The sequence below is a fragment of the Leucopleurus acutus genome, assembly GCF_964270905.1.
Source record: "Leucopleurus acutus genome assembly, chromosome: 18".
Taxonomy (NCBI): domain Eukaryota; kingdom Metazoa; phylum Chordata; class Mammalia; order Artiodactyla; family Delphinidae; genus Leucopleurus; species Leucopleurus acutus.
In genome coordinates, this window is record NC_139160.1 from 416,216 (window position 1) to 429,824 (window position 13,609).

The 13,609-nt window shown below is 42.6% G+C and overlaps 1 protein-coding gene and 1 pseudogene across 6 annotated transcripts in view; both read left to right on the forward strand.

Moving 5' to 3' along the window:
- Nucleotides 1–13,609, forward strand: part of MPHOSPH8 (M-phase phosphoprotein 8) — a 50,050-nt gene that overhangs the window by 19,123 nt on the left and 17,318 nt on the right. For 2 of the 5 annotated variants that reach the window (XM_082859542.1, XM_082859539.1), the window contains exons 3-5: nt 4,685–5,533; nt 7,571–7,670; nt 10,390–10,647. In XM_082859542.1, the coding sequence (XP_082715668.1) occupies nt 4,685–5,533; nt 7,571–7,670; nt 10,390–10,647 (1,207 nt within the window). Of the gene's footprint in view, nt 1–4,684; nt 5,546–7,570; nt 7,671–10,389; nt 10,648–13,609 lie in introns of all 5 variants that reach the window. The other 3 variants (XM_082859538.1, XM_082859541.1, XM_082859540.1) reach the window with 2 other exon arrangements.
- On the forward strand, nt 8,794–9,013 carry LOC309974732 (protein kish-A-like; annotated as a pseudogene). The gene has a single exon. The product of its transcript is annotated as a protein kish-A-like (transcript).

The window sequence follows — 13,609 nt, forward strand, 5'->3', positions numbered from 1 at the left end:
ATTAGAAAACTCCTCACATTTCGTGTGTAGGTTTTAGGAGCCATTGAAGAGTGTTGCCTAGAACTATTATTTCATTGCAGGTTGGAAAATAGTGGTTTTCTAATTCTGACATTCCTTCTGCCTTTATTACTAACATCACTGGGAAGGTGATTCTGAGACGCTGTGGTCCTGACCTGACTCTGGAGTGGGGAGAGGCTGCTGGTGGGGAGAGGTGAGGGGCTGAACTGAGGTGGGGAGATTGGAGAATTGATGCACGTAGGATGTAGGATCGGTGACTGAGCTGATGAAGGAAGAAGTGGTGTCAGAGATGTCTCAGGTTACTGGCTTGGGAACCTAGGTAAGTGATGGTGTTATTCAGGGAACAGTTCCAGTTTTGAACACATGAGATTTTAGTTACTTACTTGTCATCCAAGTAAAGATGGCCAGTCTCACATTGGCAACATGGGTCTGAGTTGAAGGAGGGAGATCTGGGCTGGAAATGTGGAGTGTGGGGAGTTGGTGGAGTGTGCAGGATAGTGTTTCTTATTACTGTGTTCCAACTAAGAATCTGATGGATTGCAAGTATTTTGAAAAAATAATTCTGTTTTAGAATTCTTGTTTAAAATTTTTTTGAAGTAATATTAGTCTTGCACCTAGCAAGCTTCATTTATTCTTCCTCTTTTTCCCCCCTTTTCCCCTTTACCAATGCAGAAAATTTAAGTAAAATCAGGCTGTTCTGCTTGGAAACGAGGAGGTCAACACTAGTCTTTAGGAAAATGGTTTTCAAGAAGGTGGAAGTCAGTTGTAAACTCTTCAGGATTGAGGGAAATTTGAGAAGTCTCTCTTACAGAACTTGCTTAAACCAAAGGGGTAGCTTTCAGGTGAGCCTTGAGCAAGTTGCAGACTTCGCCTTTGTGTTCCTGACCATGTGTATCATAGGAACACAGACCCTCTGCTGCATCGGGACTGGTGATACCTCAGCAGCATGACAGCAGCAGTGCTGTTGTCCCATACACAGCTGGTGCCTGGTGACACCGTGTGGGTTTCCTGGAGGTCCTGGGGTGTCCTTCACCGCTCTCTGTCCTGCATGCGTTTAGTCTCCCGTCTTCGGTTTCCTCTCATCTAGAGCACTCCAGAGCCCTTTGCCCCCCTTTTAAGACACCAGGCCAGTTGTTTTATAGAAGGTTCTTCACATTGGAATTAGATGAATAGTAATTAATGTTAAATCACAAATAGTATTTTTAAAATTGGAATTAGATGATTTGTAGATTTAGTGTAAACATTCTGGCCAATGTATTCTGTAGGTAAGGTACGTGACATCAAGAGATGAGCCATGTGTCCGTTATCTCATTGCTGATGTTAAATTATAATTATGTGATAAAGTGAGGTGCATCAGTTTTTCTCCCCTTTTAAAGGTACCTTTTTCCCTTGTAAAATAGTAATACGATAATAAGTAACCTGATAGTAAGCAACCTGATTATAAGTAATCTTTGAGATGGTGAGAATCACTTGTTCCCCAACAGCCTCTCATCCATGATTTTCAAATACTTTGAATAATCTTTTATTCTTTTTTTAAAATTTGTATTGGAGTATAGCTGCTTTACAATGTTGTTAGTTTCTGCTGTGCAGCAAAGTGAATCAGCTATACGTATACATATATCCCCTCTTTTTTAGATTTCCTTCCCATTTAGGTCACCACAGAGCACGGAGTAGAGTTCCCTCTGCTATACAGTAGGTTCTTTTCAGTTATCTATTTTATACATAGTATCAACAGTGTGTATATGTCAATCCCAATCTCCCAATTCATCCCACCCCTCCACTTCCCCCCTTGGTAACCGGAAGTTCTCTACATCTGCAACTCTATTTCTGCTTTGCAGATAAGTTCATCTGTTCCGTAAAATACTTTGAAGAATCTTGCCTTAATTAGTTATTACTGTGGTGTCTTCAAATAATGACTTTTCTAATCCTGTTATTCCATATTTTTGATTTTGTATCCTATAAAGAGCAGCTCCTCCCACCCCCTTAAATTTTTTAAATACCAGTACACACTCATGGAATCTTTTTATTTAATTACTGTTGTTTACATTAATGCTAAAACGGTCCCACATTGGCTTGTGAGAGCCCCTTTAGGCCAGCTCCTGTGTCCTCTTGCTATGTCCCTGTCTGTTTTGGGCACGTCTTTGCTCTCTGGCACAAGGTTCCCCAGTAGCATGTACTTTCCTGCTCTGGCCCTGATATCACCTATTTTCCAGGGAATCCTGATTCTTTTTAGAGGAGAATAGAATTTAGAAACCAAGATGTACTTATTGCGACTGGGACATCATTATTTCCAGGCCCTTTAGACAGAGATAAAGGGAAAAAATACACGTTTATTTGTTTTAAGTCAAGTTCACTCCGATGTCTGTAATTTCGGTCCATCACCTCAGCGTCCTCCTATCATTCTCACCGTCCACAGTTCTGTCTCCCTTTTCTTCCATGAGAACTCTGGTTCTCATCAACATTATATGTACTCATTTACTGAGTCCTACAATAATTAGAAATCAGTTTCAGGTTTGCTATGCCCATTCTACTGTAAAATTCCAAATTTATTTGCAGTTCTTTTTATCCTTACAGTATATTCACTTCGGGTGTTGATTGTTCAAAAGTTACATGGATTAATTCTTTTTTTCTTCTGTGTGGTCATCAGTTTGATAAAGAGGTTTATTTGTTTGTTGTTAATTAGGACCTGTTCTCCCTGCCCTCCCTTCCCTCCATACCCAGTTTGAAGTACTGCTTTCTAATGACAAATCTGAGTTTTCTTTCTCTTATAAATGACTTAGTCTTTTTACCTGATGCCTCAAATTTTTTTATTTTCACTGTTTTGTAGAAACCAAAATTCAGCTGAGGCAATTTGAAGATCTAATTGACTTTATCCAATTCATGGATCGGGCAGCATCCCGTCTACCAAAGAGAAGGTTGCTCCCAGGAGCTGCATAAAAGGGAAGGTTGTTTTTAGCAGAGGAGGTGGGATAAGGAGGTTAAAAGAGTGGATGATTTCAGGCCGGGTCACCTTCCCTTAGGGGGAGACTGGGGGTCTTACTAGGGAAGTTACCTCACCAGTCCTGACCAGGAAATTCCAGACTGAAGCGTTTAAAATTCCAATCACGGGAGAGGTTAGGCATTAGGTCTTGGTGGGCTTACAATGAGTGACTACATTTGGGGCCTCTTTTTAAAGTAGGCGTGTCTTTCGGACATGCTGTTGTCCTTTTTAGGTTAGTTACTCTATTCCTTAGTCTGTTTTTTCTTATAACAGTTTAGTAAAATATTCTATCCCAATCAATTTCTGTTGCTTATATTTATGTGAAATTTCTTTCTCTGAAACTTTAGAAGGCAGAGGAGGAGAACAAGATGATCTGTTTAGCTTCGTGGCTGCTGGGCAGCCTTCTTTACTGTTTTTCGGAGGGTTGGACAGTCTAGCCTTAGACTCCGTGAGGGCTTTTCCGGCTCTGTTTTCGCCCCGCCGCCACCACCACCACCACTTACGTCTGAATCTTCTATTTTCTTTCTGTTTCTCTGTCCTGCTTTATTTGGAATCTGGTCTCTGCTGCTTCTCACTGTGGACCTTGTCTCGGCCATCCTGGCAGGGAGCATCCCCAGGGCCTGGACCAGCCCTGCACCATCTGGTTCCCAAAGCTCCTCCCCTTTCAGCTGCTCCCCACATGGTCACCTGCCAGACTTCTCAGTGATTTCTCCCATTTTCATTGCTGCCTCTGCTCGCTCTTGTGGAGATATTCATGCTACAGAGGTCTTACGGCTATTAGTAGCTTGTCCCTACCAGCTTATATTTTGGGGTTCCTTGGGATACTTGGCCACCTAATTGGGTTATGGATGTCGTCTGTGGGGGGTTTGTTTTGCTCTCCAGTTGCTCTGTCTTTATGAAGCGCGGTAGGAGGAGTCAGAAAGCTTTGCCAATGCCACCACATTCTGCTGCCTTAGTAACCTTGGTGGTGGTCTTTTAACTTCTAAAAATACACCTATCCTTTCTTTCCCTCCTTTGCTTCCCCAAGTCATTTAGAAGAGAATTTGGGGAAATGGGAACTGAAAATGCTTTGCATAGTGTTTTTGTATCTATACAGAGACTTTATTCTTAAGGGGTTTTGTTTGTTTGTTTAGAATAGGAAAAGATATTTTCCAGAGGGGATATTTCAGATTACTGTATTACATGAACCAAGTCAATTGGGGAAGTAAGATTTCTTTGCAGTCTTGCTAGTTTCTTATGTAAACTGTGAAATGTAACAGCAAGTTTAAAGATATTCTGGGATCCAAAGTCTTAAAAAAATCTTTGCGTTTGGGTTTGTAACTACTATTTTGGCATCCAGTAAAGTCTGTACAAATTACTTCCTTGGTGTCTCTGGAAATTCTGAAGTTGGAATCATGTGCAACCCACCATACATATGACTGTTGGGACCTACAGCAGCGTTGACATTTTCTGTCCCTCTGTGTTTTATCTGTTTCCTTAAACTGACCCTTTTTGTCACCACCAAGACCTGTTTGTTAAATCAGAAATATAAGTAATACTGTACAACGTTAACTCACATAAGTAATTTTAAGGAGTTGAGAAACTACTTGGAGAAAAAAATTCCTACCAGATTGCATTTGTACTGCTGTTCAAAACCTTTTAAATTACTATGTTAATGAGTACTTAAATCTTTTTTATACTTTATAGAGACTGCCCTTAAATAATGACATATTTGAGGCAAACTCTGATAGTGATCAACAAAGTGAGACCAAAGAAGACACTTCTTCAAAGAAGAAAAAGAAAAAACTAAGGCAAAAAGAAGAGAAAAGCCCAGATGATCTGAAAAAGAAAAAAGCAAAGACTGGGAAACTAAAAGATAAACCCAAACCAGACCTGGAGGGCTCCTCTGAAAGTATGGTTTTTGATTTAAGGACAAAGAAAAGAATTTTGGAAGCCAAAGAAGAATTAAAGGAATCCAAAAAGCCCAAAAAAGATGATATAAAAGAAACTAAGGAGTTAAAGAAAGTTAAAAAGGGTGAAATAAGAGATTTAAAGACTAAAAAAAGAGAAGATTCCAAAGAAAACAGAAAAATAAAAAAAGAGAAATGTGTTGACTCTCAGGTGGACTCCGAATTGAGTGTCCTTAGTGATTCCCCTTTTCAGGAAGAAGACAGTGAAGATTTGCATTCTGACAACAGAAACAAGAAGCAGCCAATTAAAGGTGCAAAAGATAAAGCAGAGCCGGAGGCGGAGGCCGTTCAAGATGCTGTTTCTGATGAACAGCAGGATGGCACTGTGAGCGCCGATGAGGGGGATGCCAAAGCAAAGAGGAGGAAGAAGAAACTGAGAAGGGCAGAGGAACTTAAAGAGAGCAAAAAGCTAGAAAACAAGAGCCTCTTAGAGAAGAAAAATACACAGAAAAAGCAGAGGAGTCCCGACAAAGGCCCAAGTGGCGCTGAGCTAGATAAGCCAATGGCTGCCTCCGCTCCAGCACAGAAGAGCTCCAGACCGTGTGCGGAGCAGAGAGGCTCCAGGCCCGCAGACTCCTCGGGGGAGGTGAGTGCGGAGGTGAGTGCTGGGGCAGGGTGGAGGGGATGGCTCCATCTGATTGAAGGGCTGTAGCTTGCATCTCACACAACACACAGATGTTCAGATCAAGCGAGCACTCTTGAGTGGTCGGGAAGCTCCACAAGTAATGAGGAGACGGTAAAGCCCAGCAGAGCAACCTCGTTTTCTTGCACTCCACAGATAGTGCCTTTCTTACAGATTGGAGGTCTGTGGGGACCCTGCGTCGATCAGGTTTATCGGCGCCGTTTTCCCAACAGCATCTGCTCACCTCGTGTCTCTGTGCCGCATTTTGGTCATTCTTGCAGTGTTTTAAACTTTTGTTTTGTTTTGTTTTTCGGCCACCCCGCGCGGCATACGGAACGTCCCCAACTAGGGATCGAACCCGGGCCCCCTGCAGTGGAAGTGCGGAGTCTTGACCACTGGACCACTGGGGAGGTTAATACTGTAGGTGTTACAGTGTTTGTGATCGGTGATCTTTGATGTTGCTATCGCAAAAAACGCTGAAAGCTCAGATGATGGCTAGCATTTTTTAGCAGTAAAGTATTTTTTTTAATTAAGGTATGTACGGTTTTTTAGACATAATGCTGTTGCACACTTAATACTATGGTAAAAACATAACTTTTATATGCCCTGGAAGACAAAAAAATTGTGACTCACTTTAGTGCAATATTCGCCTTATTTGCAGGGGTCTGGACTCAAACCCGCAGTATCTCTGAGGTGTGTCTGTGTACGAAGCTTTTCTACCATTAGGGAGATAATAGTGTATCAGAAGGAAGAACTTCTCCTCTCCCTTCTAGGTTCGTCTGGCTGGTTTAGAATTGAATTGGCATGAGACAGATGAACAGGGGGAAGATCAAACAAGTTTAATAACGCGTACACATGGAAGAGACCCAGGAAAACGGAGTAACTCGCCAAAACGGACGAAGTCCTCACCTCACGTACCGTCCTCAGCCAAAGACCAAAGAGGATGTTGAAGATGGGGAAGCAGTTAGGGGCAGCGACCAGGCAAAGCACAGTAGACAAGGGCGGGGCCGTCACACAGATGGAAGTCCTTGCTGCTCCACTGATGGCTCTGGAGGTTTGGGAGACACCCTTACAAACAGATCTCCCTTACAGATGCAAATGTTTCTCACAAGAGGGCAGCTCCTACTTGGTTTTCAGAGTTTTCCCCATGCCTGCTGTTTCTTGGAAAATAAGCAGCTTAAAAGAAGTAATACGCCCAAGAGACATACTTGGGGAGGCAAATTCTGCTCCCCTTCAAGCCTGATTAGTGAGAGGCAGTTATAAATGCTGAACATCCAGCTTTTGAACCGCCCCAGCAGTCTCCAGACTTGCTTTCTTTTGGACTGACCGCAACTAGAAAACTGGGGGCTAATTTGTGAACAAAAGTCAGGGGTTTTTAGAGGTATTCAGCTACTGTGTAGCATTGTGAAGTAAAGCTTATAGCTTCCTCAGCTTATTTTATTAGCTTTTCACATCCTACTTGTATGTTTCCCTGTTGTCTCAAGACTATACCGCTTGTGGGACTTCCCTGGCGGTCCAGTGATTAAGACTCCGCTCTTCCAGTGCAGGGGGCGTGGGTTCGATTCCTGGTTGAAGAACTAAGATCCCACATGCCGCGCCGCACGGCCAAAAAAAAGAGAGAAGAACATACCACTTTTTCCTTAAATAATAGCACAGAGTGCGCTAACCTTCTGAGTCTTTAAATTCTTGCAAAGATATATTTAATAGAGCTTATCTTACTATTATAAAAATAATTTTACATGTTTTAGTTTTAATAATAATTCTTCAAAGAGAGTGAGGAAACTTGGTGTTGGCTTTTGAATATGATATTTTGTAAATTGTCAAGGTTGAGGGGTAAGCTTGACTGAGGAAGCATTTGATGTGAGCGCAGATGTAGTCATCAGGGGTCATGTGCACAGTGCATAAAAGGGGGACCTGATGCCAGGAACCTGTTTTCCAGTTTTCAGAATCGGTGTCAGCTCTATCTGTTCTTGTTTTGGGTCTTACATGTGTCTTTTTCAGGAGAAAGAGACCAAAAAAAATGAACCCAAAGAAAAATACCCGAAAAAGCATGATTTGGACAAGGAAGAAAAAGGCCGAAAAGAGCCCAAGGCATTAAAGAGTGAGTGTGAATACTGACATTTGTCATTTACATGGGTCTTTCAGACAATGAGTCTAGTTCATTGTAAAGACAGATCTCTTCTCTAAGCTGCAAGTTCATAGAGCTAGAAAATACATTTACTGGGGAATTTAGAACCTTATGCTACTTTTTGTTTACCAGTTATCTTAGTTACTTACATAATAATTTATATTATTAATATAATTAACTCCCCCCCCTTCTGTTCACCTTGTTCTTTTTCCTTTTGGATATGAGGTAGAATATATTCTCTTTATTTTTATTTATTTATTTCTTTTATTGAAGTATAGTCAACTTACAATGTTTTAGTTTCAGGTTGGGAATACATTATCTTTAGAGAGAGAGGAGATTAGTTATGACAGAAAAGTAAATAAGTATCTCTTTTATAGTAGATGCTGAGGTAAACTACTGTTTAATATATTTATTTATATATTTATTTAGCTCTGTGTCATTTGTATAAATATAATGAATGTACATTTGATCACATCAGGATACAGCTCAATTAAGGATCCATAGTGCATATTAGTACTGGAACAAGTACTTTATAAGACATTCACCATTACAGTGTTTGAATAAAACTGGATATTTTAGTTCACACACCAGAAAGTACCTGGAACACATGTTCTCGTGGAAGCAGTGATTTCTAAGAGATGGATGATTTCTTGGGGGTTTTCTCCCCAAAGCTGTGTGTAACTGAGGTAATATTAAAAGTGGGTTTGGGTTCTAGGCCTCAGTTTAGACTTGGCAGTAAGCCTCCGGCTGAGGGACTCTGGGAAGGAGCAGTGGTGCTTTGAGGGGTTGTGTGCAGGTGAGTGTAATGTAAAGACTGTACCTGTTCACAGCGATGTAACAGCTTTAAGCATCTTTTCTTTAGAGAGTGATTGGAGGTTCAAAATATTGTAAGATTAGAACTGGTTAATAACTTTTTCTCTTCGTCCGAGTATCTTATCTGTCAGTTTCAGGTACATTTTTACTGTGAATGTTTAGTCTTAAATGACTATTCGTTAAGTTCATAAGGGCACTCCAGGGAGTCTGATTTGTAGTATCCCTGCAACTAAAATCTGCTTCTGATCCAGGCCTGGTAGGGTGATGTGGCCTCACGGGCCTCACTGTGTCTTCCATTTTCAATTTTCAGAGTCTGTTGACCGTAATCTTGCTGCTTATGTGTACCTGTGCTTATATCTATGCTTGGCACCCAGCCTCCTGGACAGAAATAAAGCTGGGTTGTTGGGTATACTTTGGAAGTGTGCCAGAACTGGTGAACGTGAGAGTCCTTACGTTTGAGATGCTGTGGTGTGATGGCCTTCAGCATTCTCTTCATACAGTAGCTTGGGAAAATGCCAGAATTCAGTTGCCATCAGATTTAAATATGAGAAAAAAAGGACTTATCTGCAGAAAATAGTGGAAAGAATTGTTAACCCCTTTATCTCTGAACATTGAATGAGATAAATTTCTAGCTGCTGTTCTGTATTTTTGTTATTGGACCAATGTTCTATATAAATAATTAGGATGTCACCATTTAATACTCAGAGTTTAAATATGTCTGTAACAATCAACCTCAGTACTGTCACTATACAATATTACCTTCTGCATATGTCATTCTCTGGTGTCAGATACCTTTTTTTTTTTGGCTGCACTGGGTCTTAGTTGCAGCACGCAGGATCTTTAGTTGTGGCATGCAGACTCTTAGTTGTGGCATGCGAGATCTAGTTCCCTGACCAGGGATCGGACCCGGGCCCCTTGCGTTGGTAGCGCGAAATCTTAACCGCTGGACCACCAGGGAAGTCCCCAGGTACTAGTTTTTAGTGAGGTATCTTTAAGGCACATAGTAGAAAACAAAATTGGTAAATTACTTAAGTTCCTTTCACTGTAATTTGGAAACAGTAAATCTTTATTGAGAGAGAGCCTTTTTTGGACTAGCTTTTTTATTGAAAAAAAAAAGGTTCAGTTTGTGTTGGTAAGGATTGCACTCATATTTAATAATGCTTGCTTTTCCGCTGGCCACACCATTTTGAGCATTAACCAGAGTACCTGTACTCTTAGCAAACTGTAGTTTATCACAGGTGTTTAAACTATTTGAAACAAGCCTGTGCAGTTCTTGAGGAAGATAAATGAGAAGTGACTTAAGAGTGCTACTGAGAAGATGTCCCTATTTAACATGAAAGAATTGAGTAAAAAAACCTATCCGCTATGTACCCAAAGTTTATAATAGAGTTTTTCTCATATCTTTAGTTAAAAGCGAGTGGATTTCCACAGGCGTCAGGTGCAGTGTTGCCAGGCCACAGTCAGCGCGCTGACACCCTTACACCCCTCCCACTCTCCACCAGAAGTCCTTTTTGTACAAGGTTACCCTTCAGGATACAACTGGAGGCAGCTGTCTCAGCAGAAGGACGGTTGGTGGTGTGACTAGGATTATTCTGAGGCTTGCTGTCTGCAGCGGCCTTTGTCAAAACTGGGAGTGGTTCAGAGCCCCAGAAGAATAACCATTTAATTTGGACGTCCTTTCTGAATATGGAGCAGCCAATAGAAAGATGAATGGAAAGAACTTGATGGCTGTGATAGTCAACCTGACCAGACTTTCTAACCAAGGCAGATATTAGTAAGAATTAAGAAAATATCTGTTTTTTTAACACTAACCCAGATTTTCTTTTGGTTACAACAGAAATTTGTGACTCATTTATTATCAACTTATTTTTGTCTCTAGCATTTAAGGAAATCAGAAATGCATTTGATTTATTTAAATTAACTCCAGAAGAAAAAAGTGATTTTCCTGAGAATAATCGGAAAAGAGAAGAAGTACCACCAGATTGTAAAGTCACAGGAGACCACAGGAGCAAGGAAAACAAGCAGCTACTTAAAGAAAGGAGAAATACGAGAGATGAGACTGATACATGGGCATATATAGCTGCAGATGGTGGTCAAGAGGTTGTGGACAGCACGCCCCAAGCGGACGAGAATTCTGGTAGGTGTGTCCGTAGTCATTCTGCGGAGCGTTCTCTGTTCTGTGCACTGAGCTGTCTCCCTCACCTTCCTCTCCGCTCCCACGGTCATTCTGATCTCAGGATGGAGTAGAAAACCATTTGAATCTCCTGAATAAGTAACATTTTGTATTGAAGACTTAGATTATTCTGTGATTGCTGAACTGATCAGAAATGGATGTGGTATGCTCAGCACATTTAGAAATTATACAGATTTCTGGTTTGCTGCCTTACCTACTCTTGCCAAGCAGTCTGATGGTATATCTTACTAGATTTCTTTCAGAAAACTATCAAATACTAACTTATTTGTATTCTTCCCTTTTAACTTTGCAGTAAATAACACTTATTAAATGAGGTTAGATTGTAAGTGCTATCCTGAGGATACCGGAATTAGCTGAGGAGGGGAAGGCCGTGTATAGAGTACATAGGACAGTAGCTGTGGAGAAGAGTAATAAAGGGATAGGACAGAATAAACAAAAGAGGTTAATCTGATAAATTTCTGTATAACTCGTGAAACAGCTGAAGAGAAGTTCTGAAATATTTGGGATATATGGCAAAGCAGGTAGCTTGGGGGCCCTATTACTACAGAGCAACTAGGCTCTGGGATACAGACAAGACAGGCCTGAGCTTGCAGGAGACTGGGACAGTGCCTTGGGGCATGGGGGTGGGGGCAGTGGGTTGCCCAGAGGGCAAATACCAAATAGCACAGCTGCTGCAATACCAAGCAATAAACACTAGGGCCAGTAGGTGTTGGTCCAGCCACCTGGGGAGCTCCTGGGTGAACCCTGAAACTATCCCGTTCACAGAGGGCAGGGAGAGACCCAGGAAAGAGGCAGCCACCCTAGATGGGGAGGTGGCAGGCTGCACTGGCAGAGAACTTCCAGGAGGCCCGTCTTGGGGGCCGCAGGATGAGTAGACCTCGCGCCCGCCCAGCAGAATCTTAACAGTTTACGAAGAGGCCTTAGTTCAGTCCAGGTGGTCTTAGCAGCTTTTACTCTTTCCAGGCTGTGTCCTTGACACTGTTTCTACTGTGGGAACAGTGGGCACAACATACAGCCCAAGGACAGGGGAGGATGTGAGGGGCCCCCTCCTGGCCAGGGTGTGGGCGGTGAGCACCTCGGACCTTCTCTCACAGTGGAGCATTGGTAAAGCCCAGAAGCTGGTTCATTGAAAGACTAATAGAATAGAGCAGCCTGGGGCACCATTAGTTTAAGGGAAAAAAGAATGAAGACTTAAACAGTATTTCCAGGGAAAAAAGAGACATGATTATAGATGGCGTCCAGATTAAAAAGATAAAAATTCTATGAGCATTTTCTTACCATAGATTTGAAAACTGATTGAAATGGGAAATTCCTGGAAAGATACAGTTTAACAAAACTGACCCAAAAAGAAATACAAAAATTGGATAGTCTGGGCTTCCCTGGTGGCGCACTGGTTGAGGGTCCGCCTGCCGATGCAGGGGACGCGGGTTCGTGCCCCGGTCCGGGAGGATCCCGCGTGCTGCGGAGCGGCTGGGCCCGAGGGCCATGGCCGCTGGTCCTGCGCGTCTGGAGCCTGTGCTCCTCAACGGGAGGGGCCACAACAGTGAGAGGCCCGCGTACCGCCAAAAAAAAAAAAATTGGTTAGTCTTATTACTATTAAAGAATGTGAAATAGTAATTTAAAATAGTCTTACAAATTTATGCAAGAGTTCATCAAACTTAGAAGTCTTCCCGAAAGCAGGTGGGTTCAGGAAGTGAGGTACAAGCGTATATGCGACTTAGAGCCATGCATGTAACGTGGAACAAAGAAACAAAGGCTGTGCTGTTTCTGTGATGGGACGCTTTTAAATCCTTTAACTTTTTTTTTTTTTTGAAGTATAGTTGACTTACAGTGTTGAGTTAGTTTCAGGTGTACAGCAAAGTGGTTCAGGTATACATACATATATATATTCTTTTTCAGATTCTTATCCATTATAGGTTGTTACAAGATACTGAATGTGGTTCCCTGTGCTATACAGTAGGTCCTTGTTGTTTATCTATTTTATTTTATTATTTTTTTAATCTATTTTATATATAGTAGTTTGTATCTTTTTTTTTTTTTTTTTTTTGCGGTACGCGGGCCTCTCACTGTTGTGGCCTCTCCCGTTGCGGAGCACAGGCTCCGGACGCGCGGGCTCAGCGGCCACGGCTCACGGGCCCAGCCGCTCCGTGGCATGTGGGATCCTCCCGGACCAGGGCACGAACCCATGTCCCCTGCATCGGCAGGCGGACTCTGAACCACTGCGCCACCAGGGAAGCCCTCATTGTAGTTTTGATTTGCATTTCTCTGAAAATTAGCAGTGTTGAGCATCTTTCATGTGCCTGCTGGCCATCTGTGTTTAAATCCTTTATCTCTTACCAGCAAATATTTGATGGGCTTTTCACTTTTTAAACTAGTGTGGTCATGTTGAATTATCCCCAGATCCCCTTCACTGCACTGCCCGTAGAGAATGAACGTTTTCAGCCGTGGTGTTGACGAGCCCGTGGACCAGACACATGAGGGTGGGAATGAGCGCTGGCTTCGTGCGTGCGGGGGGTGGCTCGGAGCCCAGGGCGCTGGGGGCGTCATGGTGGCGCTTCCGGGGGAGAAACCTAGCCCAGTGCGTCATGGCCGCAGGCAGTGGCTCTTCTTTACTCACGGATCTGGTCTCTACGTTCAGAATGCCTGTACCTACATGGAGGCGGGGAGCAGTGTACAGCTGCCCCTCCTGTAAGGTGGCGCAGTGCAGTTGATGCTCTGCATCTGGCCCTTCCGGATGAGGAGGGCTGAGCGTCTGTCCAAGAAGAACGGCCAAAGGAAGAAACGTTAGCGCTTCCTCTTACTGAATCCTTGATTTCTCGCTGCCTTTCAGCTTCCAAAGTTCATATGTTATTATTTTACAGTTAATAGTAAACCTATTTGTCTTGATGCCTCTTTGTGTGTGACC